This window comes from Rutilus rutilus, assembly GCF_951802725.1.
Source record: "Rutilus rutilus genome assembly, chromosome: 9".
Taxonomy (NCBI): Eukaryota; Metazoa; Chordata; class Actinopteri; order Cypriniformes; family Leuciscidae; genus Rutilus; species Rutilus rutilus.
The window spans coordinates 37,921,406-37,949,132 of NC_140223.1; the positions used below are offsets into that span (position 1 = coordinate 37,921,406).

A 27,727-nucleotide genomic window follows, 5' to 3' on the forward strand; every position below is an offset into this window, starting at 1 on the left:
CTCTGGTGAGTGGTCTGAAGCACTTGTCAAGGACAAGACCAGACACCGGGACTGTGGGACGAGAGTGCTTAAATGGCGAAGTTAACGAGGGTGATCGCTGACAGGTGCAGGTGATTGTGAAGGAGGTGCAGGTGTGAGCCAAGGAGGGTGCTGGGCAATGTAGTGAAGCTGGATGAAGTAACTGTGCTGCGTTCCAGTCCACTTTTAGACAAGCACTTGCAAACTTCCCTAAGCACTTCCCCTCGGGGGAATCTCCGCCGCCATTTTGAAGTGTGTTCCACTTCGTGAAGTGGACGAGGGAAGTTTATATAGACAGACCCTCGTTCCCTCGATTTTGACCGAGGGAGCGAGTCTACTTCATATGTACACTTCAGGCATATGTCCCACAATGCAGTACGATTGTGACGTCACCACATATCTCATCTAATTACCACCACAACAAACAACTCTATGATATATTAATTATATATATTTTTAAATTTAAAACAACCCACACACACCTATATACATTTGGATGCTGCATTAAATTCTTAAAGGGAAAAAAATGTAAATAATAAATCAACTCTATAGCTGATTCCAAGTGATCAAGGGCTTAGGACGTTCCAGTTCAGCCCATTGCAGTTTCCGCCAGTAGTGGGCCCTCGTGCATCGTAAGCACTGACGTACATCCGAGTGAACGAGACGGAGGGAAGTTAGCGAGTGAAGGGTATGACAATTTTGGACTGGAACGCAGCCCCAGTGACTGTGACACTCACGAGCCTTCTGTTTCTTCCAGATCTGCATGCTGAGGTGGAAAGATCTTGGAAGAAACCATATTCGGCCCACATTCATCTATATCAGCATGCAAATTATGCAAGGGTAGAGGGAATACGTGAGCATGGATATGAGTCGATGCCACCTGTTGAAGAGACGCTAGCCAGCTATCTCTCGCTAGGGGAGGCATCGATGTTGAAAGCTCCCATTCATTCATTCATTCATTCATTTATATAGCACAAATAAACACAACTATAGTTGACCACTGTGCTGTACAGGACAAATCTAAAATATATAAAAAGAGAGACACACAATAGAAACAGAACATAGTTAAGATGAGTTAAATGCCGGGGTAAAAAGATATGACTTTAGGTTAACTTTAAACTCATGTACAGAGGATAAAGATCTCAGGGATAGCGAGAGATTATTCCATAGCCTAGGTCCAATGACTGCAAACGCACTATCCCCTCGCGACTTCAACTTTGATCTGGGCTGGGAAAGAATGTGTCCGCTTGTGGAACACAGACATCTGACTGGCGTGTTCAAATTTAAAAGTTCAGACAGGTAGGAAAGCGCCAGACCATTTAAGGATTTAAAAACGAAAAGCAGTATTTTGAGTTCAATTCTGTAACGCACTGGCAACCAATTTAGAGCAATTAAAATTGGAGTATTATGTTCTCGCTTACGAACTCCGGTTAAAAATCTAGCTACAGCGTTTTGAACTATTTGAATCCTTGTCATAGTCGACTGGAATATTCCATAATATAGAGAATTACAATAATCCAAGCGAGATAAAACTAAAGCATGTGTAATTCTTTCAAGATCTTTGAAAGATAAAAAGGGCTTAACTCTGGACAAAAGTTTCAAGTGAAAAAAACTCGTCTTAACTATTGTATTGATTTGTTTATTGAGTTTAAGGGTGGAATCCAGAATATTTTTTGACAGCTGGTTTAATGTAGAAGTTTAGATTCCCAGCGTTAAAATTTATTTGATCCATTTTACCTTTACCCATAGAGTGCCCAAATACAATGACTACCGTTTTACACGCATTTAAGTGTAAAAGATTTGAGGAAAGCCTGGACCTTATATCAGCTAAGCAGGCAAGCAAGGTTTCTAAGCCTTCCTTGTCATTGTGCTTCAAAGGCAGATCAATTTTGATGTCATCTGCATAAAAATGAAAGGACACTGCATGCCTGTTAAGAATAGAGCCCAATGGTAACATGTATAGAGAGAACGGAGTAGGAGTAGCAATTGTGTCGAACGCTGCACTCAAATCTAAGACCACTAAAATTAGAGAGTCCCCGGAGGTGCCAGGGGTCAGGCCGTAACGGTCCTGCACACAATGGCTGTGTTGCAGACTTACCAGGCCGATCTGCTGAAAGACCTGGACCAGGGTTAGGGACTCCCCCTGAGGCAGTAGCAGAGCTGCGTCGCACTACTGATTTGGCTCTTCGTGCCACCAAGCAAACTGCTGACGCGATCGGCTGATCGATGGTGGCTACTAAGAGGCATCTCTGGTGAACCTGGCAGACATCAACTGTCTTATTGTGCCCCTCCTCCTCTGAGGAGTATAGCGCAGAAAAGATGAAATTCGAGGAAAAGAAACAGGATTTGAGGGAAGTAATCCAGAATAAACATGCTAAGCATTCTCGGGTTGCAGAGGACAAAAAACATCTGCCTTCTCCCTCACTCTGTAGTATCCATGGAAAATGGGGGTTGGTTGAAAAACATTGAAAAAGTTTTGTCAATGCTTTCTTCTCAACTGTTTTATCTACCGCGTGAACAGCGACAAGATGTAACTAAGCAGGTGGACAGTTTTCCAAATCTATTTAATGACGTTTATCCAGGTACTTCTGTCATCCAGCATGACATTTTGGAAGCATGACCATCATATGACAGTAAAAGAGCACACACAAAGCTTATTCTAATATGGAATTGTATTGGAATGGTAAAGAGTGTTGGTAGGTGACAGGAGGGCCTCCACTCAAAGATAAAATATGATGAACAAGTCTAAGAATGTTCCACATATGGTTGAAAATACCATCAATTGGCCTAGAAAGATAACATTCTGGGAGTCAAGACTATAAAGGAGGAAGGATGCCCTCCCTTCACTGTCACACTCTGCAGCCACTCTGTGTGACTGTACGACTGCTGGCCTTTTCTTGCAAGAAAATAAACCTCATCAAAGACAATTGGAAATGTTTGTCTCTTATTCAATGATATAATTTTGTTTGCCACCACAACATCAAGGTCGGTGGTGCATTAGCAATAAAGCAACATGCCAATCGTTGCCCCGCAGGTAAGAGAGAAGAAATGAAATGTGATGTGAAGTGAAGTGAAGTATCTATTGCAAAATGGTTTTGGTACCAAAGGCCAATGGGTCCTTTCACTTTTGTACTGCTTTTAGAAAAGTTAATTCTGTCACCGTGCCTGATGCTTTTCCGCTGCCTTGTATTGAAGACTGCACTGATAATATCACAGCGCCGAAATACATTACGAAGCTAGATCTGCTGAAGGGTTACTGGCAGGCGCCTTTAACAGAGCACACTTCTGAAATTTCGGTGTTTGTAACTGACACATTTCTTCAAAAATACACGGATGGCATTCGGGGTGTGAAACTCACCGGCAACGTTCCAACGATTAATGTCAATGGTTCTAGGGGAGGTTCCTAATTTCAGTATTTACTTGGATGACATAGTAATTTATTAATCTACATGGGCTGAACATATTTCAACCTTAAACTTGGTGTTTTGCCATTTAGCTGCTGCATCCCTAACGTTAAATCTTAAGAAATGTGAATTTGCTTAAGCTTTTGTCACATTTATGGGAAAGCAGGTAGGAAACGGTAAGTACATCCATTGGATGGAAAAGTGGCCGCTGTCCTCGTGACTACCAGGCGGGAGTTGCATGGATTTTTGGGGATATGTAGTTGCTAGTAGTCTAATGTAGTTTGTTTTAGTTGGACTAATGAGTGCCAACATGCATTTTCTCTGCAAAATCTCTCGTCTGTAGTGCGCCCGTCCTGTCTGCCCTGGATGTGACTTGAGGTGCATACCAGTGTGACTGGGGTTGGGGTTGGAGCTGTCCTGCTACGGAGGGTGCTGATGGTATTTCTTCACTATTTTGCTGGCGTTGCAACATTTTTATGTTTACGTGGGTTCTACAGTAGCTCTTCTCCTGTTATAGTCTATATCAGTGGTTCTCAAAGTGCGGGGTGTGTGGGCACTACAGGGAGGTTGCTGGAGATCAGCCGCTCCACCCCTGCGAACCTGTGCCCCATTGCTCTAATGGTTCTCCTGGTTGAGTATATAGACGAGAGTGAAACGGGATAAAGCACGTTGCTTACCCCTTTTACCCCTCGTAACAAGTCATATCTTCATCACACCCTTTGATAACACTGGACAGAAATTATTGCAACCATAATGGATTTTACATTAAATACATGTATGTTAGTTACTGTACATTTATTGTCTACTGTGGGAGCTGTATCTTCAGAAACAATGGTGACTTGAAACATGTAACCTGCTTTATTTGCTACTGAATTAAATGATTGTTAAAAAGTACTAAACTAAAAGATCTTGGTGTTGTATTTCTGTGATTAAACCACATGTTCTCATTACATATCATCACAATGATATTGTGTTTTGAAACACTGATTATGTGGAAAGAAAATATGTACAACTGTAATGAAAACAGGAAATTAGAGTGATTAGCAGTGTTACAAGTGTGATGTTTAGAGTTTTGAACTACTCTTTTATTTGGGATTACACACGCATGCACGCTTACCTGTCTGACCAGCAGACATTCAGCATGTTTGTCAGCTCCCTCTGGCACAGTGGACTTCACGGTTCTCCTCTCTACAGGAAGAGTGGACACCTGGAATGAAACAGATAGAGATCATTTGAAATCATCAACGAAATCAAATGTATGATTCAAGAGAGGTTTATGGGAGTCATGAGGACTTTATTTTGCTTTATTTTCATATTCAATCATAGGCTCCTCCTTATAGGCCTACTAGAGCACATACTCATATGTGCACTCTTAACGAATGGCGCTTTAAATCTCTTGACAAAAAAAGATACTCATCTTGTCACAGTTAAAATCCTCCACATATTAAAAGGACATTAAGTCCTACCGTATCGGAGAGAAATGTACTGTAGCATGTTGATTTGAAGTTGCAGGGTCATACAGAGACTCTCCTTATATTAATGCACATTGATGCATTTAAAAGGTAATGGCCAAACGGATCTTTATTAAAGTCCACATTGTTATTGCAGATGAAATATAACACGGACAACAAATCTTCTATTTTTTTTTTTTTTTATCAGGTTAAACTTTGATTAGTCACTCAAACACCTTTATCTAAACCTTTCACCGTCAGTCGTGCATATCAGCCATGTTTTGTAGTTTTTTAACACTTTTTACTCGTGTGTGTAGTTGCTCCTCCAAAGCGCAGTGGGTTGTGGGCAATATTATCCTTTAGAGTGTGCACAGATCCCCACTTCGAAAATCCACTGTAAATAGTAGACCATACGGGGACTTCTGGCATACTTTTTTCAACATACTATGCTTTGGGACACACTTACTTTAATCTCACATACTGCACCTGGCAGTGCAAATTAAATAACCCATTTTGGCAATTGGGTGCATAAATTACATATCCAAAATAAAAAGGCTGCTGCTCATGAGTCAATCTGCCTATACACATGACCATATTCAGAAATCAGACACGTGAGAGTTTACTGTTACAGAGATATAATATAGAGATAAGCTCAACCATAAAAATTAAAATTAAAATAAGAATTAAAATGCATAAATGATAAAACATATATAGAGGTGTACAACAATGTCAATTCCTGCATCTGTTGCAATGTTAAATTTAATTGTATCTATATTCAGATAAAATCAGAAAGTTTGCTTAAACTATATGACATATTAGACAGATATGACTATTAGACAGATATGACATATTCTCACCACTTTTTGAAAGCCATTGAAACAATTGCTTGCTGAGCATGCACAACACACAAGAAGAGCATGTCCAATTAATCATAATTTAATCCATACATGTAACAAAAAAATTATTTGCAAAGGACTTGATAAGTTGTCGAACAGTCATCCAGTTTATTATTATATTAAATGAGATAGACAGTACTGCTGCCACATGCAGGTTTGCTGTGGGCAGCCAAATGGCTGAGAACTGACACTGAGGATGTCTTAAAATATTATAAACCTTAACAAGTCAGGCTACTTACATATATTTAAATGCTTCTTGCTACCTTTTCAAGAAAGCCCTTATTTGAAATTAGCCTGCAATGTATCTGCTTGCGGTGACGACTTACTGAGTAGTCAGTTCAATATAGAAAAGATATAACATATTAGACTGTAGCCGCACCCACCAGGTAGACTTATATTGTGCTAAGAAATTGCAAGACATTGCAGTGTAAAAAGTGAAAAGTAAAATAACTCATTAATAGATAAATGAAAATATACATAAATAATAATAATAATAATAATAATAATTTAACAATATCAAAGTAGCACTACAAGTCTTGAAAAAGCCTTTTTGTCTTTGCTCCATGAATACGAGCTGTTGATAGCTCCAAATAAATAATATCCAGCAACCCACATTGCTCAATGGTGTTTTTAGCCCCCAATGGCTCCTTCCAGGCAGCTAACCCTAACCTCAACCTTAAACCTACCCATCCCCTCACTGCCTGGAAGGCGCCGTTGGGGGCTAAAAACACCAAACACCACCCAGCGCTCAACATTTTGACGTCCCAGATTCGGCCCACATCTGGCACACATGGAAAGATGATCTGGCCCACATGCAGTGTGGAATGACGGCCCTTGGGTGGCTCACTCCTGTTTGCCAGATCTGGGCCACAAGCAGGCCATAGCAATGCCACATGCTTGGCCATAATCAATGTAGCCTGTGCACTTTGCTTATCTCATCTACACACAGACACAGCAGTTCTCATTTTTAGAAAACCATACATTATTACAAGGAAAAATATTACACGAGGGAAATCATTGTTGTGTCCATGAAGATGTGAAAAAATAGGCATAAATCTAGCTTACACATTTACCCAAATTTTTATACGCCTGTTTAACCGAAGCTGATTTGGGTGGGTTTCTCCCATCCCCATACAATGTCACTTCTCTGTGTTTTACGACCCTGACGAGAACGTCGGTCTCCTCGGCTGTGAACCGCTCCTGGCGTGCGCCTGGAAAATCCGCTGTTATAATAGCAATCCGCTATGGAACAAGCGTGCCTGCTCTTAAAGGGAATGTGAGATGTCGCTCTGATTGGTTTATTTCACGTTACGCTCAAACCACACCTATGAGTAATGCAGCTACTTCAGACCAACCCATTTTAGATTTGTGTCGGGCGCAAGAGTCATTTATCCCGCCGGTATAATAGCAACAGCGCCCAAGACCCGCCCACAAAGTTACTTGCGTTTCGCGCTTGATACTTGCGTTTCAGATCGTTAAAATAGGGCCCATTAACTACAACTGACTTCAGACACAGCCTTAGATGAAATCAACTGAAGAGAAAAGAAGTCATTAAGTCTCTCAAGTTCTCAGCAGAGGAGCATTAAACAACTTCACAAACAGCATTACCAGCTTCACTTATTACAAACCAGACTGACTTTATTTCTGTCAGACATCTACAAAAGGTTTTATTGAGAATTAACAGAGTTTTAACTCTAATGTGTTTCATTTGAAGTCACCATAACAGTGATTAGTGTTTCCATTAGTTGGGCTCTTAACTCTTATTATAGCATTAGTCTTTTTTGGCCGCTGTTGTAGATCTTGTGTTTCTGCTCGTCTCTTTTTCTGTTCTCTTCTTTCCTTCAGTGATTCTGCTTGTTAACAGGCTTATTAAGGCTGAGATGACTCCATATTTAATATACACATATTTTGTGGCTCAGATAAGGTCCTATTCTGGTTTATTTCTTTGCTCTTGGCTGACATGAGGCATATGGCCTGCTTGTGGCCCAGATCTGGCAAACAGGAGTGAGCCACCCAAGGGCCATCATTGCACGCTGCATGTGGGCCAGATCATCTTTCCACGTGTGCCAGATGTGGGCCGAATCTGGGACGTCAAAATGTTTATGTGGCAATGTGGGAGGTTTATGTTGCACAAAATCAGCTAACTGGGCCCTTCCTAACTGAGCAGGCTACACAACTCATCCAGGACCATTCCATTTCTATGCTGGACTATTCCAATGCTCTTCTGGCTGGACTTCCAACATGTACCACAACAAATGCTCCAGAATGTAGAGGCTTGGATGGTTTTCATCGAGGCCAATAAAGCCCACGTCACACCTATGTTTGTCTTCCTGCACTGGCTACTGATGCTTGCCTGAATGGCTTCATAATCTAAGCTTTCACTATTTCTTGCATCCCTCTTTGTTCTAGCTTGTACTATTCTGTACAATGTTTGAAACTTTGTAGAACTTCTCGTGTTACTGCCTCCTTAGAATGCATCGCTCACTGTCTCCCCATTTGTTAGAATTAATTTTTATTATTATTTATTAACCATTATTTAACCAGGCAAGTCAATTAAGAACAAGTTCTACTTTCAACTAAAGTGTCTGCTTTATTTTGAATTAAAGTTTCTGCTAAACTAATAAATGTAAATGTAAGATGGACAGTTCTCACTTCCCATAGTGGGTCAGCCACAAAGGCAGCTATTGTGTGATTCACACTCATGTGCTTTTGCAAATAAATTGAATAATTCTTTGCTTTTATATAAAAATTTATGTGATGAATAAAAATTACTGCTTATTTAATTTCCCCTAACAGACATGGTTTCCATCCATTTTTTTACTTTCATTTTATGTAGCATGAGAAAGAGACAGAGCACGCTTGAAGGACCTACAAAATATAATAATCCTCTTGCAGGCTGTCATGATTTCTGTCTTGTGTTTAAGGACTTTTAATTGAAAGTGTTTTCTGTTCCTATTGATTCTTTGATCTCTTCTGGTGTTCAGTACATGTTTGCTTTGTACCTTGTTAGTTTCTATAGTTACCCTTGTTTGTCTCCATTGTTTCCCCGAATAGTTCTTTGATTGTCCCCAGGTGTGTCTTGTTTGCCAATTACTCTCTGTATTTAAACCCCAGTGTTTCTTGTGTTATTGGTTGAGTCTTGTCCTTGCATGGATGTATTGTTGAGGTGCTCATTCTGTTTCCATAATCTGTGATAATATTATGTCTTGTATACTGCCTCTTGCATTTGTATTTATTTCATGCATGCTTTATGAGAGAACTACTAATTAATGTAACCCCACATATAGTGTGTCTCCTATCTAATTAATCCTCATTTAATGATTAATTTAAATACATCGCCTTCTCATAGAATGCAGTATGTGTTTGTTATATCTATCTGAGTATAAATAGACACAAACGGCAAGGCCCATGTCTAACCACTTGAGACCCCCAACACTCCTCCCAACAGAGTAATTTCCCACTTGGAAATTCTACCTTTCTTACTGGTTGAGCAAAACCCTGAGAGGTGGGACCTTTCTCAGGCTTTAAATGGCCTCTACACAAGCCCTTCCCTCTCTTGGCCTTCTCAGTACGTTCGGGTTGCTGTCCAGCGTGGCATCACCAGGCCACATGCACTCCAGCCATGTGAACAGAGTCAAACAAACCATGCAAGTTCATTATGCATTTCTTCAATCAAAGCAGAAGAAATCTCTGAGAAATGAGACTCCTAGAACCATCAAAATCCTTCTTCAGGAACTTCACGAAATGCTTTCATTGCAAAGGCCATGCAAGTATACATTTAATTAGGTAGGTGCTCTGAAAATAATAAGCTGATGGTTCTTTTAATAGTTAAATGGATCTTTTCCATAGTTCCGTTTCCTGCTTCCGGTTTCATGATGTCACTTACCATTTTACCCATGTATGTGTGATTGTGTGAATGTGTGTTTAGATTAGTTATGTTTGTGATTTAGTTAATACAACTTGTGCACAATACATATTTGGTTCTGATTCTCTTCTTGCAACAAAGTTTATTTTACGATTTAGATGTTGACTGCAGGCTCTTAGTAGTACTGTACAGTAAGAAAGACATTTCCCTCCCCCAGAAATGAACATTTCTTAGAATTAATAAACAATTAACAGTGGCTGTTCACAGGACGAACAGGTTGATTGATTCTAATATTCATTTTACTACATTAAATTCATTCTATTAACTGATCCAAATATTCATAATTAATTATTACAAGTGATGATTAATTATTAATATTTATTTTGAGCTAAATTGCTAAATTGCCTTTCATTCACTTAAGTTAATAGTGTTTGGGATCATAGTTTCATTCACCGATCCTTTATGTTGGATACAACTGACGAATATTGAGTAGTCTATATCTTGGATAAGATTCCTGAAAGTATCACACCTACAGCACACATTACAGACAGTGATGCACAAACACAGATATGTTCAACATGTCTTATAAACTTTGATTTCGCTTAACATCTTAAAATATAATATGCTTGCACAATAAACTATAGTAACATTTATTTACATCTCTCAACAGAAAGGTTTTTGCAGGTATTAATAAAATGTTACTTAATAACAGTAGTAATAATAAGCATATTTCCAGTACGTGCACAGCAAAAACTCCAGTGTTAAATTAACACTCCTGGGAGTGTATATGAGTCCACACTCAAAAGTGTAAAGTGTTAAAATATGAGTGTTAAATTAACACTCAAGAGTGTTAAAGTTAATGAGATAATTAAGTGATTAGTTTAGTGATGATTGAGCATTATTGAAGACACCTGATGTTAACAAGCAGAATCACTGAAGGAGGAAATCACTAATTGTAAGTTACCATTAAGGTGATGGGTGTTTGCTTTAGTTGGACTCTTGACACTTATATGTTTACTTTAAATTTGGCTTGTCTGCTGTTATTGATTTATAACAGTCAGATGAACAAAGAGACAATGTGATCTGATGGTGTTGGTTATGTTTTGACAATCATGTTGTGATCCGTAAAACAAAACTTATTGAGATGGCTTACCTTGTTAATTACAGCAGCTCTGTGATTCTACAGCACATGATTTTCAGTATTTTTCATATAATCCAAAAATATTTCATAATCATTGTTCTGATCAAAAGACTTTCAAATGAATTTATTTAGAAACACAGACATCAATAATCAGCCTGTGAATCTCAACAATGGTGACAATAATAAAGCATGTTGCAGTGGCTGCCACCAATCACAACTCATTAATGGCTCCCATCATGCATTGCGGTATGAATAAATTATGATCTGAATTGTCTGTGTAATTTACTTTTCCTAATTGAATATTCTGCTCGTCACCATTGTTGAGATGCATAGACTGAATCTTGACGTCTGTGTGTGCCTAAAAGAAAGTTTTTTTTTTTTTTCAAAACAACTTTTAAGAAATCCTTTGTATTATATCTAAAATTCTGGATATTTATGCAGAGTCACAGTTATGCTGTAATCAACAACATAAATCTAAGTCAGAAATAAGGATCTTAATGAGTTCAGTGATCAAGTTCAAATGATGATTGTCATAATATAACCAACACCATCAGATCACTTTTTCTCTTTGTTCATCGGGCAGTTATAAGATACAACAGCCAAACAAAATCTAAAGTAAATGTATAAGGGTCAAGAGCCCGACTAAAGCAAACACCCATCACCATAACGGTGGCTTACAATTTGTGATTTTCTCCTTCAGTGATTCTGCTTGTTAACATCAGGTGTCTTCAATAATAATCAATCATCACTAAACTAATCACTTAATTAGCTCATTAACTTTAACACTCTTGAGTGTTAATTTAACACTCATATTTTAACACTTTACACTCTTGAGTGTGGACTCATATACACTCCCAGGAGTGTTAATTTAACACTGGAGTTTTTGCTGTGTGCCTCGATCAGGCTTGTATAGTATCACGCATCAGACTCCTCTTCAGCTGTGCGTCTTGCGTCATCAACCCGAAACTAAAGTTCAATTCAGTTTGATTAATGAACCGTTATTTCCTGAGAACTGGCAAAAAATAAAAAAATAAAAAAAATAATTCATTCAAGAATCGAACATCACTATCCCCAGCACTACACAGGCAATGTGATTCCCAGCCACTATATTTTAGCGTTATATTTTGACATATAGAAAGACCCACTTATACTGTGTGAGAAAAATATTTGGCATCACAAGTATGAACATGAATTACTTTTCTAAATTAAATAATTGGCTTTTATATAGCCACTGTATGTAATGCAACACGATTGTGTAACAGCAGGTCACACTTAATTTACCCCCACCCCGTGTGATATTGGAGTTATTTTGACATTTAACCGCATTTAATTCTACAGTAATAGTTTATTGTATTGTTATAATTTTCCTTTTGTGTATTTTTTCATGTTTTATATTTAATATAAATATATTTATATTTAATATTTGTTTATAATTTTTTTAACAGCCCAAGCATACATACAGGGCTATAGAATGGTGCGTAAACAAATTCATAAGTGAAAAAATTATAAACAATTAATCAGCTCCATTTCTGATTTGAAGTGATCAAGGCCTCAGGTGTTCAATTTACTGTAAACACACTGCAAGGGTTCCACCGGTAGTGGCCACTCGTGCAGCTTAAGCAATGACGTACATCTGGGTGAACGAGGCGGAGGGAAGTTAGTAAGGGAAGGGCTAAAAAAATTTGACTAAATAAACGCAGCTATGGTCAAGACGATCTGCTGAAGTTCAAACTGAGCATCAGAATAGAGATTAAGGTGATTTAACTGACTTTGAACGTGGCATGGTTGTTGGTCTGAATATTTCAGAAACTGCTTATCTACTGGGATTATGGTTACAGAGAATGGTATGAAAAAGAGAAAACATCCATTGAGCAGCAAGGAGGTGGGAGAAAATGCCTTGTTAATGCCCGAGGTCAGAGGAAAATGACCAGACTGGTTCAGCTGATAGAAAGGCAACAATAACTCAAATAAGCACTCAGTACAAACGAGGTCTGCAGAACAGCATCTCTGAACAGACAACATGTCCAACCTTGAAGCATACGGTTCAGCAATGGTTTAGGCTGCTGGTGGTGTCCCATTTTGTTATACTGCACAGCAAAAACTAGTAGTTAAATGAACTCTCCTGGGAGTTTGTATGGCTCCAGACTCAAGTTTTCATTGAGTGGTGATTGATCATTATTGAAGACACCTGATGTTAACAAGCAGAATCACCAAAGGAGAAAATCAAATTTTTTAAGAAACCATTATGGTGATCAGTGTTTGCTTTAGTTGGGCTCTTGACCCTTAAATCGTTAACTTTAGATTTTGTTTGGCTGTTGTATCTGAGTTGTAATTCTCAGATGAACAAAGAGAAAAGTTGATCAGATGGTGTTGGTTATGTTTTGACATAACCATAATTTGACCTGAATCACTGAACTAATTTAGAGTCATTTAGTTAATCTCTGACTTAAATGTATATTGTTGATTACAGCATCACTGTGATTCTACAGCATAAGATCCAGAATTTTCTAAATAATCTAAAGGATTTCTTAAAAGTTGTTCTGATAAAACAAAACCTTTCTTTCAGGCACACACAGACATCAAGAATCAGTGTATGAATCTCAACAATGGTGACAAACAGAATATTCAATTAGGTAAAGGAAATTACTAAGACAATTCAGATCATAATTTATTCATACCGCAATGCATGATGGGAGCCATGAATGAGTTTTGATTGGTGGCACCCAGAATGCACTGCAACATGCTTTATTATTGTCACCATTGTTAAGATTCACAGGCTGATTATTGATGTCAGTGTGTCTAAATAAAGTAATTTTTAAGACCACAACTTTTAAGAAATATTTTGGATTATATTGAAAATGCTGAAACTCATTTGCTGTAGATTCACAGGCTGCTGTAATCAACAAGGTAGACGTAACTCTCTAAATGAGATTTGTGATTCAGGTCAAATTATGATTATGTCAAAACATAACCAACACCACCTGATCAACTTTTCTCTTTGTTCATCTGAGAGTTATAACTCAGATACAACAGCCAAACAAAATCTAAAGTTAATGCTTTAAGGGTGAAGAGCCCAACTAAAGCAAACACTGATCACCATAATGGTATCTTAAAATATTAGATTTTCTCCTTTGGTGATTCTGCTTGTTAACATCAGGTGTCTTCACCTTCAATCATCACTCAATTAATCACTTAATTAGCTCATTAACTTTAACACTCTTGAGTGTTAATTACACACTCATATTTTAACACTTTAACACTCTTGAGTCTGGAAACTCCCAGGAGAGTCCATTTAACACTGGAGTTTTTGCTGTGTGTAAGAATGTTCTCCAAATATTCAGTGTTGGTTCTGGGAACATAAAACATTTCCAGTTTTCTTGACGTTAGAGGAACGCGTTTTAAAAGGTATGATGTTCCTCAAACATTCTTTCAACTTAATTTTGATTGACAATTCAACATTATAGGAATGTTGATTTGTAACATTCCAAGAACATAAAAATGTCCAGTTTCCTGAATGTTAATAAAATGTTACTTAATTGTTAGTATGATGTTTTTGAAACATTCATTCTTTCAATCATTCAAACACCTGCAGTGAACAAGCTGTGAACTGCAGCCACAGCCTTAAATTAAATCAACTGAAGAGAAAAGAAGACATGAAATCTCTCAAGATCTCAGCAGAGGAGGATTAAACAACTCTATTAACATATAATGTCTAATAATATTCTTATTAAAGGATTAGTTCACCTCAAAATGAAAATTTCCTGATAATTTCCTCACCCCAATGCCATCCAAGATGTTCATGTCTTTCTTTCTTCAGTGGAAAAGAAATTAAGTTTTTTGAGGAAAACATTTCAGGATTTTTCTCCACACAATGGACTTCAACGGTAACCAAATTGTTGAAGTCCAAATCAGTGCAGTTTCAAAGGGCTCTGCACGATCCCAGCTGAGGAATAGGGTCTTATCTAGCAAACCGATCGGTCATTTTCTAAATAAAATAAACATGTATATACTTTTTAACCACAGTTGTTCGTCTTGTGCTGGTCTGTGACGCGGCAAACAATGGGGCGGTACTTCCGCCTACGTCCAGCGTGACCTTTCCAACGTGATTACGTAATGCCTGGCGCGTCGCAGACCAGCACAAGACAAACAATTGTGGTTAAAAAGTATATACATTTTATTTTTATTTTTTTTAGAAAATGGCCGATCGTTTCGCTAGATAAGACCCTATTCCTATATAATCTGTTAATCATATAAAGTATTCATATCTCTTGGATTAAACTGCTTGATTCATATTTATTATTTAATCATTTTTACAAAATTGTTACAAAGATTAACCAAGGATTTATGGAATGGAACAATATGAGGATGAATAAATGATGACATAACTTTTATTTTTGGGTAAACTATCTCTTTAAGCTGTGTAAAATTTTGTTGTGTCCCATCATGCTCTTTTCTGTGACTTCTTGTATAAAACAGCACTTTTTGGGTGTATTTTTTATTTTTTTATTTGTTGTTATTTTGTGAAATTATGCAGTTCTTCCCACACAAAAGTTCATAGTCCATCAATTAAAAAATAAATACATACAATTTGTTGTAATATCCACAGCAAAATCTACTCCTAACACTTCCACCACCCACCAGTAGAGGTCTTAGTCACCTGCATTCTGACATGGACTCTTGATATGTTGCATCTGCAATCCATTAGCGTTAATATATATTATATATTCACTTTGCTCAGTGTACTTTCTCTAATGCTGCCCTATTGCCAGTTTCTCTGGATTACTCACCTTGATTACTGATTTAGATTTGTTGGCCTGCATTGCTGTCTTTCTGCTTTCGAGTTCTCCCTTTTAACATGAACACAATAGGCCATTGCCAATATGAGGTGTCAAATGTTTGTGTGTGCTCATTGAGTATATGTGTGCAAGCAGTGTTTATATTTGTGCCATGTAAAACCCAGATCTGTGTGTGAAAGAGGATGTGGTCTGAACAGGCCTCTTCTTGGCTGTTTTCAGTGCAGTGTACAGAGAGAAGTGTCAACACACACAGGCGGTCATGTACACAGTACACAGTCATTTAACACCTACTTCATTTCTTTTTTGTAAAATACGACTAAAAAAAAGAGCCTTTTCAGAGCACACACTTTTTAAAAATGTCCAAAACACACATCTTAATGAGATGTGAAACTGAATGAACACCAGAGATAAGTACACATTTCACTTGCAAAAACACACACACAAATAGAGAACAAAGTACTCACAGTGAAGTCAAGGTCTGGGAATAGTAGGAGATCTTGAAGGGGATCTTCCCTGAACTCAGCTTCAAGCTCTGAAATCACAGCTTCATAGTCCAGGGGGTCAATCACTTTGGGCTTCTCCTGCTGTGAGACACAGATAAAACCATCTCATCAGCAACAGTGTCAGAATGCAAAAACAGTTGCTCATTGTGCTGAGAGGTAGTGTTTTTCTCTTGCATCATCTTTAATGATTAATGTAATGAGTGTAAATTGTAGAGCAACCGGCATTTAATTACTGTAGCTTTTCTAGATGGGGGCTGAACCATGTGTCTGAACCTAGGAGTTATCAGTCCCTTTGCATCGGACGGCTACTAAGATAGTCCTGACAACAGTGCAGCCAATGATCAAAAGTAAAAAAGTACCAAATGAAAATAAATTGGAGGGAGCTAGAGGTCTCTGACTCTGAAGGCTACGTACACTTCCATGAAGTGAAGTGAAGGCGCATGCGCACACAGCGACTCGCAGGTACGGCTTTGTTTGTTGTGTCCTTTTTTTTCTTTTAATTTTTTCTTTCCTCAACACTGTTGGACGTGGAGATTTGTCCTATACCTTCCTAAAGAACTTAGGAGTAGGCTAAATGGAGAAAATGGGGGTAATTGTTTTATTGATCCACATGAGTCTGTGTTTGTTCGAATCACCTCAGGAGTCGGCAAGGATTCAAAACTCCCAGGAGTTTCTTTTACAATGGCTTAAGCCCAACAGCGTGAAGCAACCCGTGGAATGTGGCTATCCTGATTTGGGAAGTTTTTCGCCTTTCAAGCAAAAACAAAATCACTCTGGACAAGAGGATTCAACGTTTAAAATTCGGAAGAGAGGACGAAAAGGAGGTGTTCGTTAAAGACTGAAAAATCTAAGTCTTTCTGAAATTCCTCTTCCTACAATTATGTTGGCAAATGTGCAGTCTCTACGGAAAAAGACGGATGAGCTTCAAGCTATGGTGAAATTCCAGCCTGATTACAGGAACGTTTGCGTGATGGCGTTCACGGAGACTTGGCTCTCCGAAGGGGATTCAGATTCAAGCCTATGACTGGATGACTTCGGAGTGCCCATTCGCATGGACCGGGATGCGACGGTAACCGGTAAAGCGCAAGGAGGTGGGGTATGTTTTATATTAGGGAGAACTGGTGCAAATCTGTGTCCGTTAAGGAGAGAGTGTGCACAAAAGAAATTGAGTTACTGTCTGTGGCATTAAAGGGATACTCCACTTTTTTCGGAAATATGCTCATTTTACAACTCCCCCAGAGTTAAACAGTTGAGTTTTACCGTTTTAGAATCCATTCAGCCGAACTCCGGGTCTGACGGTACCACTTTTAGCATAGCTTAGCATAGATCATTGAATCTGATGAGTCCAGTAGCATTTCTTTCAAAATGACCAAAGAGTTTCAATATTTTTCCTATTTAAAACTTGACTCTTCTGTAGTTAAACCGTGTACTAAGATCGACGGAAAATGAAAAGTTGCGATTTTCTAAGCCTATATGGCTAGGAACTACTCTCATTCCGGCGTAATAATCAAGGAACTGTGTGGCTGTACCATGAGTGCAGCAGGCGTAATGATATGACGCAGCGCCTGAAAATAGTCCCCAGCTCGGTAACTTCTTCCAACGTGACCGGGACTAAGTTTGTCTAACCTATTAGACCTATTTTCAGGCGCTGCGTCATATCATTACGCCTGCTGCACCCATGGTACGGCCGCACAGTTCCTTGATTATTACGCCGGAATGAGAGTAGTTCCTAGCCATATAGGCTTAGAAAATCGCAACTTTTCATTTTCCGTCGATCTTAGTACACGGTTTAACTACAGAAGAGTCAAGTTTTAAATAGGAAAAATATTGAAACTCTTTGGTCATTTTGAAAGAAATGCTACTGGACTCATCAGAATCAATGATCTATGCTAAGCTATGCTAAAAGTGGTACCGTCAGACCCGGAGATCGGCTGAATGGATTCTAAAACGGTAAAACTCAACTGTTTACCTCTGGGGGAGTTGTAAAATGAGCATATTTCCGAAAAAAGTGGAGTATCCCTTTAAGACCTCAGTACTTGCCCCGGGACTTTCCCCAGCTGTTTGTCACGGTTGTTTACATCCATCCCTGAACAAATGAGGATAATGTGGTAAGGGAGATTGAACGCGTTGATCATGAACTGCAATCTGCATCTCCTGACGCATCCTGTTTTGTTCTGGGAGATTTTAATAATTGTACATTGGAGAAATCATTGGGCCACTTTAATCAGTATGTAACTTGCCCAACACATAAGGATGCAATTCTGGATTTGTGCTATGGATCGATTAAAGGAGCTTATAAGTAATTTGGTAAACCACCTTTGGGAACTTCAGATCATAATATGATATTACTTTTCCCTACATATAAAACTGTTCTGAAACGTGAGAAGGCACAGTTAATCTAGATGAAAGACTGGTCTGAAGATGTTACGTTACGTTTAAAAGGGTGTTTGGAATGTAAAGATTGGACTGTTTTATGGACTCTGGTTCGGACATTGATCAAGTAACAGATGCAATTTGTAGTTATGTGACGGATATGTTAATACATGTGAATCGTTTAGGTGTATACTATAGATGTATCTTCTTATCAAAGTTTTGTGTGCTTTATAATCGGAGACTTTATAATACTAAGCATTCAGAAATTTCCAATTTTTTCCCACATTTTATGTTGCAGCCTTTTGGTAAAATTATTTTCTAACTTTGCAAATGTATAAAAAAAAGAAAAAAAAGAAAGAAAAGAAAATCACACTGGCAGAGGTAACCTGCTGTTGTACAGTACAGGCATATTGTCACATAATCCACAACACAAACATTATACACATGCACAATGTCATAAATAAATAAATAAATAAAACTACTTCACATTATTCACATATATTCTCCAGTCATACCCCTCCCCACACCTTATTTGATTGGGTTATTGCCATGGGAATGAATGAGTTTTTTGCTCGGTTAGTTCTCGCCTTAGGGTATCTTTATCTACGACCAGAAGGGAGAGGCTTGAACTCCACTGAAAGTGGATGGGTTGTAACCATGCAAACCTTGTCTGCCTTCTGTACCAATCTGGTCAGATATAGTTGGTAAAGGTCTACTTATGATTTACCAATGATTTTTCCACAGGTTTTAACAATCTTCCCCAATTTGTTCCTATGGGTGATTTTTGAATGTCCATACCAGCATACAATACAGTAGGAGAGAATACTCTCAATAAAAGACTTATAAAAAAGAATCAAAATTTTGATGTCAACATTAAAATAATTACGTTTTCTAAGAAAATACAAACGTTGTTGGCCCTTTTTAAAAACGGCATCAGCACACTGATCCCAGGATAATTTATGGTCAATGATAAGACTGAGATATTTGTACTCCGTCACCATCTCTATCTCCTCTCCTTTTATCAGAGTCGGAGTGGGTGAGGGAGCCCCATGTCTAAAATCAAAGACCAACTCTTTGGTCTTGGATGTATTCAAATGCAACTGGAAGGCTTCACACCAGTCAGCAAATTCATGCACCACTGGACCATGTTCAGTTTCATCTCGCTCCAGTAAACTAATCACAGCAGTATCATCTGCAAATTTAATTATATGACGTCCAGGGTAACTACTGCGACAACAGCCAGTGTACAATATAAGACGCTACCTTGTGGTGTCCCAATTGAAGTGAAGCGGACCCCAGATAATGTGTTCCCCACCCTTACTCTTTGTGGCCGCCCACTCAGGAAGTCCAAGATCCATTTGATTAGTGTTGTCTCTTAGTCTGTTTGCTAAAAATTGTGGGTGGATTGTATTGAATGCTGATGAAAAGTCTGCAAATAAAATGCGAGCATGTGTTTTACAACCCTCCAGGTGTGTATACAGATAATTTAAAAGCACTACAATGGCATCGTCCGTCCCCCTCCCAAATCTGTAGGCAAATTGTAGAGGATCAAGAGCATGTCTACAGGAGTTCATGATGTGTGTTTTAATGATTTTAATGACTTTTCTGTTCTGTAAGCTTCCTGAAGCAAAGACCCTCTTTTTCTCATTTAGTATGTCCTTTAGTTCTTTCGTCACCCATGGTTTATTGTTTGGGTACACCTTGATGGTCTTAGTTGGAATGACCGAACTTACACAAAAGTCTATGTAGCCCGAGATAGCATCTGTCTCTTTGTGCACGTCAGCTGAAGAGTTCTCTAAGATGGTCCAGGATGTACACTCTAGGCATCCTTTCAAAGTCTCTACACTGTCCTCATCCCACACCTGGATCTGCTTTTCCACAGGCTTAACCCTTTTCAAAACCTGTTTATAAGTGGGTCTTAGAAGGACTGTGTTGTGATCTGAGCCACCTAAGGGGGCCCTGGCACTGGATGAGTATGCCTTGGGGATGGAGCCGTAGCATAAGTCGATGATTTTATTTTTTCGTGTTGGACAGGTGACATACTGTGAATAGGTAGACAGAGTTTTTTTGAGGGTACAGTTATTAAAGTCCCCCATTATAAACGTGGGCGCATCGGGTGAAATTTCATCCAATTCTTGGGTGATATTAAAAATAATGTCTGCTGCCTTGTCTTTTTAGTTAATTAGTTAATTTTATTTATGAAACAGCTCTGCAGAAAACAGTGATGTCATCATCAGCTCAGTTCAGTTCTCATCCAAAACAGTTATGTCAATAATATTGTTGAATATTAAGTGTCCCCAACTAAGCAAGCCAGAGGTGACAGTGGCATGGAACCCAAACTCCATCAGGTGACAGAATGGGGTTAAAAAACACACGTGTATACTATCTTTCATGTCCACATTTCCAACCCAGCACCACTGGGTTACTGATTATGAATGATTATCAAACCAAATTAGGTTAAATCTACCCAGCTTCCTTACCCAACAGTCTCAACCCAGCATGAGGGGTTAAAAAAAGATTTTAAAGGGGCCATGAACTGTATTTTTTCAAAATTGTATAATGTTCTTTGAGGTCCACTTATTTTAGCAAGATTTTTACACGAGGAACATCCTAATTTAGAAGTAATAGGCTATACTTTATTTACATTTCTTCCATTTGTATTTGTGAGGTAGGCTATGGATTGTATATTGTCACGGTTCCCTGTGTCTCTGTTTCAAGGTCTTCAAAGCCCTATTCAGACGGGATTAGCTTTAGTAGATGGAATAATGTAATTTTACCACAGGACGTCTGTAATAGTAATGGCCAATTCGCACGGGATAAGATATCTCAGTAAAACTAGCAGAAGTGGGAGGATTAACTCGATTTGCGCATCGCCGTGGCCTGTCGTAATGTGTGTAATACGTTGCTTCCTGATATCACGTGCGCAAACACATATAACCTATATTTATATATGTAAAACAGGTATGTCCGGTTGAACAATGCATTAATTAACTTCAGATTGGATTGTGTTGGTAATAGGCACTTACCCAACTAAAAGATGTTTTGTGCCTCTAACAAGTGCTTTTGATCTTCTTTCTGATCTGAATGGTGTGTGTAAAACACTTGAGTTTTGCCACAGACTCGTCCCAGCGTCTAGAACGCAACTGAATGCCTTTTCAAGCGTCTCCATACTAGAAAACCCGCGGAAAACTACTTTTAAACAGGAAATGACGTAATATTACGTACATATTTACAGCGGGTCTATTCGCACAGGATTAGTATTACCTGAGGTAATTTTTACAGACCTTTTTACTGAAGGTAAAAGTCGTCGTAATCTTTACTGATATTGTCCACTGAGAAAATCACTGAGAAGCTCTGGTAATTATGACTTTACCCCACCTCTACGTGTTAAACTAGTCCCATCCGAATAGGGCTATACTTTGATATTTCTTTTGTCTTGTTGTTCCTATGTTCAGCTCCTGTGTATTTAGTTCCTGTTCCCTTGTCTCCATTGTAATCATCCATTGAAAACCCTTGTTTGTTACCATGTCAACCAATTACCTACACCTGTGCTTCATTTAGCCAATTGTCATCTTGTGTATTTAAACCCTCAGTCTTTGTCTGTTCATTGTCTTGTGATAATGTTTTAGGCTGATATTTTTTTGTGATGGTTCCTTGTGTTTATTAAATGTGATTTCATCCTTCATCTGCGTCAAGCCTCTTTCATCTGTATTATCAAGTTAAGCCAGCAAGTGACACTTATATTAGTGGTGAAACGAAGACGCTTCAGAAATGTGTTTTATCTCATATGTTTAGAAATGTATAAAATCACTTGTTTTTGGCTCATTTCCGGTGTGTTGTACATTTTCCGTTGTGTTGTGGATTAATTTCGTTGTGTTGTGAACTTAAGTTTGCTTTTTAAATTTCATTGTGTTGTGCACTACTGGGCCACCGTAATAAGTACATACTAAACTATATATAACAGACCAAGCAATAGTGACACACGGTAAAAACATTGTTACTCAGAATTATGCCGTAAAATGAAGTGAACAAACAAACAGTGTCTTACTGATGCAATCTGGACCTTAGTTAAAAATAAAGTTCATCCACACTTTCCTAATATTAGGATCACATGGAAGGCAATGCACATACTTTTTGTGTTATCCTCAGTGGCATCTCAATCGTTTTGTTGCTCGTATTTACTTCCTACTATATGAACAAATCGGATTAAAATGTCTTATATGTCAAAAGATAACCTATTTAAATAAAAAGCCATGAAGTAAACCAATCAGCTCTCAGATAAATCACAACATTTTATTCTAAGCAAATAAGTATTTGAAAATAAATACACAATGGTACGAACTGTTTTTTTTTTTTTTTTTTTTATATATCGTTAATGAAGGAATCAACTACAATCCCACAAAGCAAGGGTGGGCAACTCTTGCCCTTGAAATTGACTTTCCTGCAGAGTTTAGCTCCAATCCTGATAAAACACACCTGAACAAACTAATCTAGGTCTTCAGGGTTATTAGAAAGCTAAAGGCAGGTGCGTTTGTTTAAGGTTGGAGATAAACTCTGCAGGACAGTGGATCTTGAGGGCCAGACATAAAGCAATGCAAATCATTATTTGTATATAAATATTTTTGATTATAAGTTTAGTTTTCCTTTTTACTGAGGCATGTGTTTCACCCCCACATCCTCATGCATCAGACATAGAAAATTAAACAATATTTTAAGTTTCCCTTTCAGACGCAAAATTTATGGGAGGAGAGTATGTAAATGAATCACGCATTGGTGATTTACTAAGGTTTGTACTGGCCAATGTACTAGTCTTACATAATCTGTAGAAAACCAAAAATCAAGAGTTGTAGTTCGTTGTACTACTGTCCGTAGCCAATTCTATACTAATTATATGAAAAGTACAGTTTAAAATGAGAAACATATAAAAGCCAGTCAAATATCATCTGTGTAAAAAAAAAGAAGAAAAAAAAAAGATCTAAAGTGTCCAGATAGAATTTGTTGGGAAGATGCCCAAGCACCATTGCTCGGCAACACTGTTCAAAAAAGTTGCCCTGTGTATCATCATCTTAAAGGAGAAATTAGTCATTTTCCTAAATAAACCACAATACTGTGGTGGTGACAACCGTTTCCTGTGTTGCTGACATCACACTAATCTTAGTGCATCCAGCAACTAAATAAGCTTTAACAAGAGAAATCTAAGAACATGCTGCCAATGCTGAAAATGTAAATCAAACACGTGCAAATAACTAAATTTTAGTCGTCACATCTTGAATTATATACAAAACCTACATTTTAAAACCTGGCCTAGGAGCCACTTCACATAAAATTTGACATATACCATCTATAGACCTTCCTCACCAAAAACAAAATCAGGAGAATTTTGTTCGGTCTTGTCTTTTGGTAGAGAATGTAGAAGTCACTAATGCCCCAATTACGAATTGTCCTGTATATTTTGACTGCAATATAACATATTCAATTGATTTATTTGTATTTTTACTTCATCTACAGTTGTTTCTGAACTCATCTATTGTTTAGAAATTACTATACTGGGCTGTACTGTATGACAATAGTACGTTTCTATCTTTAGAGATTTTGTTATATCATTTAGGCTATATAAAACACAGTATAAGTCATTGACACATTATCAGTCATGAGGAAACATGCATGAATGAGTAAACAGAAAGAATGATGTGCATGATGTTTAAATTAGATTTTAAGTGCATTAACCCGTGAAAAAATGACTCGATACGGTACTCGCACTGACTCAACCAAACCGCACACTAATAAAGCCACCTCTCAGACAGCATGCGATCCTGAACTCAGTTCTCTTTCTCAGCTTATTGAGCTTGAATGGTCAAACATGCACACACAATTATATTAAAATACCCAATCATGTGGCGTATTCATGTAAACACAGTCGGTTATGTCTTAAGTGAAAGTAAACATCTGGGTGAAAATCTGATGTGTGTCAGTATATCCGTTCATCAGGGTTTACAGTAATAGCTGCCTAATAAACCTGCTGTCTGTTACAGTAATGTTAATCAAACAACAAAAGACGAAATAACTCACTGCTCTTCTGTATCTTTAATAAGGATCAATTTATATTTAATTCATTCAGTGAAGATAAAGGTTTTTATTTTTTATTTTTTTTATTTAATTTATATGAAGAGTTCAGATGCAAAAGCCTCTAAGTGCCATCTGAAATTTTCTTCTAGAATGATCATTTTTTATCAAGCTTGTATATTTAAGTTCAGTAATTTCACATAAATGACAATTCATAGGTCATTTTCATTGCCATTTAAGTGAAATTACTGAACTTAAATATACGAGCTTTATAAAAATGATCATTCTAGAAGAAAATTTCAGATGGCACTTAGAGGCTTTTGCATCTGAACTCTTCATATCTTTGTTCTATTCTATTTGTCCTATTGTTTGTATCATGAAATACAATTTATTTTATTGTGAAATAAGATCATATCACCCACTCCTAATACAGCTGGGTTAATCGTTCAATTAACCCAAAATGGGTTGCAAATTAAAATAACTTCAACACGGAGAATGACTACAGTCTACAGTCAATGACTAAAGAACAGAGTTGTAATCCTCAAATTGTCCATGAACTGACAATATTTTACTCATCACATATAAAACTTACATTTTCAAACCTTACCTAGGAGCCAGTTCACACAACATTTGGCATTGGTGAGCGGGGCACAAACTAACGCGGGGCTAGTTGCAACACACATGCTTTAAAACTTTCCACACATGCCAGCATGATAAATCTTAGTGTATTTACTAATTGCCATATCAACACTATATAGAGATCAAATTGCGCCAAAATAAAAAAAAAATTATACAAAAAAAAATCTCTGGAAGATTTCACTGATCATTTATTTAACCATAGCTAAAGTAAATTTAAGTTAATTTTCATCTCTGTTTTACATATTACTTTATGTAAAACATATTATTTTAATCTTATATCTGAGATAGTTCTTTAATGCTGATCTAACCAGCAGAAGACACTGGCCGGGTTTAAATCCCAGTTGTGCAGGCGGGGCATGTTGTAATAACTATGCTATTCTATTCTATACTTTTATGAATTCTATTGAGAAACCATAAGAAAAAGGTAAATGTTCAGAAATTATTAATTATTATTATGTTTTGAAATATTCTGTATAGCTGTGTTTTGCGGTGTGTTTGCTGTCAAACTCAAAAACTAGAATAGAACTAGAATATTTTTAGTTATAAAAAATGGCATTATTTTATACGAAAAAGTTAATAATTACATTGTATTGACAAAATATTTTAGTTGGTCTTGTATATTTTGTTTTTATTAGATCAGATAACATTTTAATCAGTCATATGGTCATGTTACAATGTACTATGAGGCATGTTGTCACATTTCACTTCCATTCTTTCGGGATAAAGCAATAAAAAAATTCACACTGTATTGTTTTTTAATTGAAACAAAACCACATAATTGTACTAGACATGTGTGAAATTAATAAATAAATACTGTGAACCCTAAGTGGATTTACACAAACTGAGAAAATCAAAAAGTGTTAGGTTGTGCCCCGCTCTCCCCTATACCATCTACAGACCCTCCTCACAAAAAATCAATTAATTAATTCATTAATTAAAAAAAAAAAAAAAATCAGGAATGTTGCTTTGTCTAGTCATTTGGTAGATATTTTAGAAGCCACTAATACCCTAATTAATGAAAATTGCCTTGTATATGTTAACAGCAATACAACAGAACATTTATTTTCATATTGATTTATGTCTCAACAACTGCATCCACAAGATTGAACCCCGGAACTTGAGAATCATGGTTATATTTTGGTTTTGGTTTTGGTTTATATCTATATTTAGATTGTGCCACTGTTAACAGAATACACAAGAATAAATGTAAAACAAGTAAAGAATATCCACCCAAATAATCTCACAGTGGGCAGAAGAGTCATTATCAACATCAACAGCCAGGGTGTGGAGATCAAGAAATAGTCACAGCTATCCGTAACACACAGGAAAGTCTTTCTCCATGGCAACAAACATTATTGTCCATCAGTCAAGGGCATGTACGTTAGTGAAACAATCAGGCTGTGTGTACCAACACCTGCCAACAGTACTGAACAGATGTTCATAAATAATTGACCAGTTATCATCAGTTCAATTCAAACACTGACTCAAAGAAGAACCAACTGTATTCGCATGTTTTATGAAACAAATAAAGGGCACTGCCAGAGGACAGACATTTTTCAAAAAAAAAGCCAGAAAGCAGTGAAATCAACGGACACATGTACAGTACAGGTACTGCGATTAAGGTAAACCATGGTGCATGGCTTGACTGATGCGAGCGCACTGCCAAAGTGAAACACAAAGCAGAGTTGAAATATTAAATTAAGAATGATGAAATACATACACAGCTCACTCGATTGCAGTCTGCCCGCACCCGTCTGCTTTTTATCTTCTTCCGAAATGTGATTTTACTCCTAAAGCTCATAATTCTGCATGTATTCACACACACACTGATAAGCAGACTGTATGCGGATGCCACAGAAAGTCGACCTTTGCGAGAGAAGCAGAACTTTCCTGAGCAAGTGAAACCTGTTAGACAGAGCACGTGGTCAGGGGGAAGCAGACCTACATGTGACTTCACCACCAGAGACAGATGGAGAGCGAGAGTGACAGAAATGAAGGAAGAAAACATGTTGATATGCACGTCAAGTCACATTTATTTACATATCACTTTATTAAATGCTAACTGCTTTAAAGAAGCTTTACAGTAATAAACAGGAAAGTAATGATCAATGATGCAAACAGATTCAATTCTGCTGCAAAGCAGCTCTAAAAAAAGACAAAAGGTGTCATTTGCGAGAGTGTCATTTTCATTTTAAGTGTTGATTCAGTTCAGTTCAATAACTGTGCAAAGTTATTCAGATACGGAATGAGTTCAACTCAGCAATAAGCAGCTCTACAGAAGACAATACTGTCATCATATTCACTTTGAGTCAGTTCAATACTGATTCAATTCAGTTTTAATGTCAGTGTCGATATTGTAAAAATCATCAGTTATGAAACGAAGCTAAATCAGCAATAAAGCAGCTTTGCAGAAAACTCAATTCAGTTCATGTTTTGTTCACATCCAATACTGTCAGTGCAGTCATATGAATGAATACATACATCAAACATGCATGTAAACATGTCTTGGCTCGCTTACACTGTCATTGTTTTTATCAATCCGAATGTATTTGTATATATCAGCAAGTAGACTGAAGTA

At 37.5% G+C, this 27,727-nt stretch overlaps 1 protein-coding gene across 2 annotated transcripts in view; it reads right to left on the bottom strand.

Moving 5' to 3' along the window:
* Positions 1 to 27,727, bottom strand: part of dock10 (dedicator of cytokinesis 10) — a 124,858-nt gene that overhangs the window by 54,248 nt on the left and 42,883 nt on the right. The window contains exons 1-3 of one of the 2 annotated variants that reach the window (XM_084419798.1): positions 26,870 to 27,039; positions 16,036 to 16,155; positions 4,540 to 4,629 (exon numbers count right to left, since the gene is read on the bottom strand). In XM_084419798.1, the coding sequence (XP_084275924.1) occupies positions 4,540 to 4,629; positions 16,036 to 16,155; positions 26,870 to 26,950 (291 nt within the window). In that variant the 5' untranslated portion in view covers positions 26,951 to 27,039. Of the gene's footprint in view, positions 1 to 4,539; positions 4,630 to 16,035; positions 16,156 to 26,869; positions 27,040 to 27,727 lie in introns of those variants that run through there. The other variant, XM_084419797.1, reaches the window with a different exon arrangement.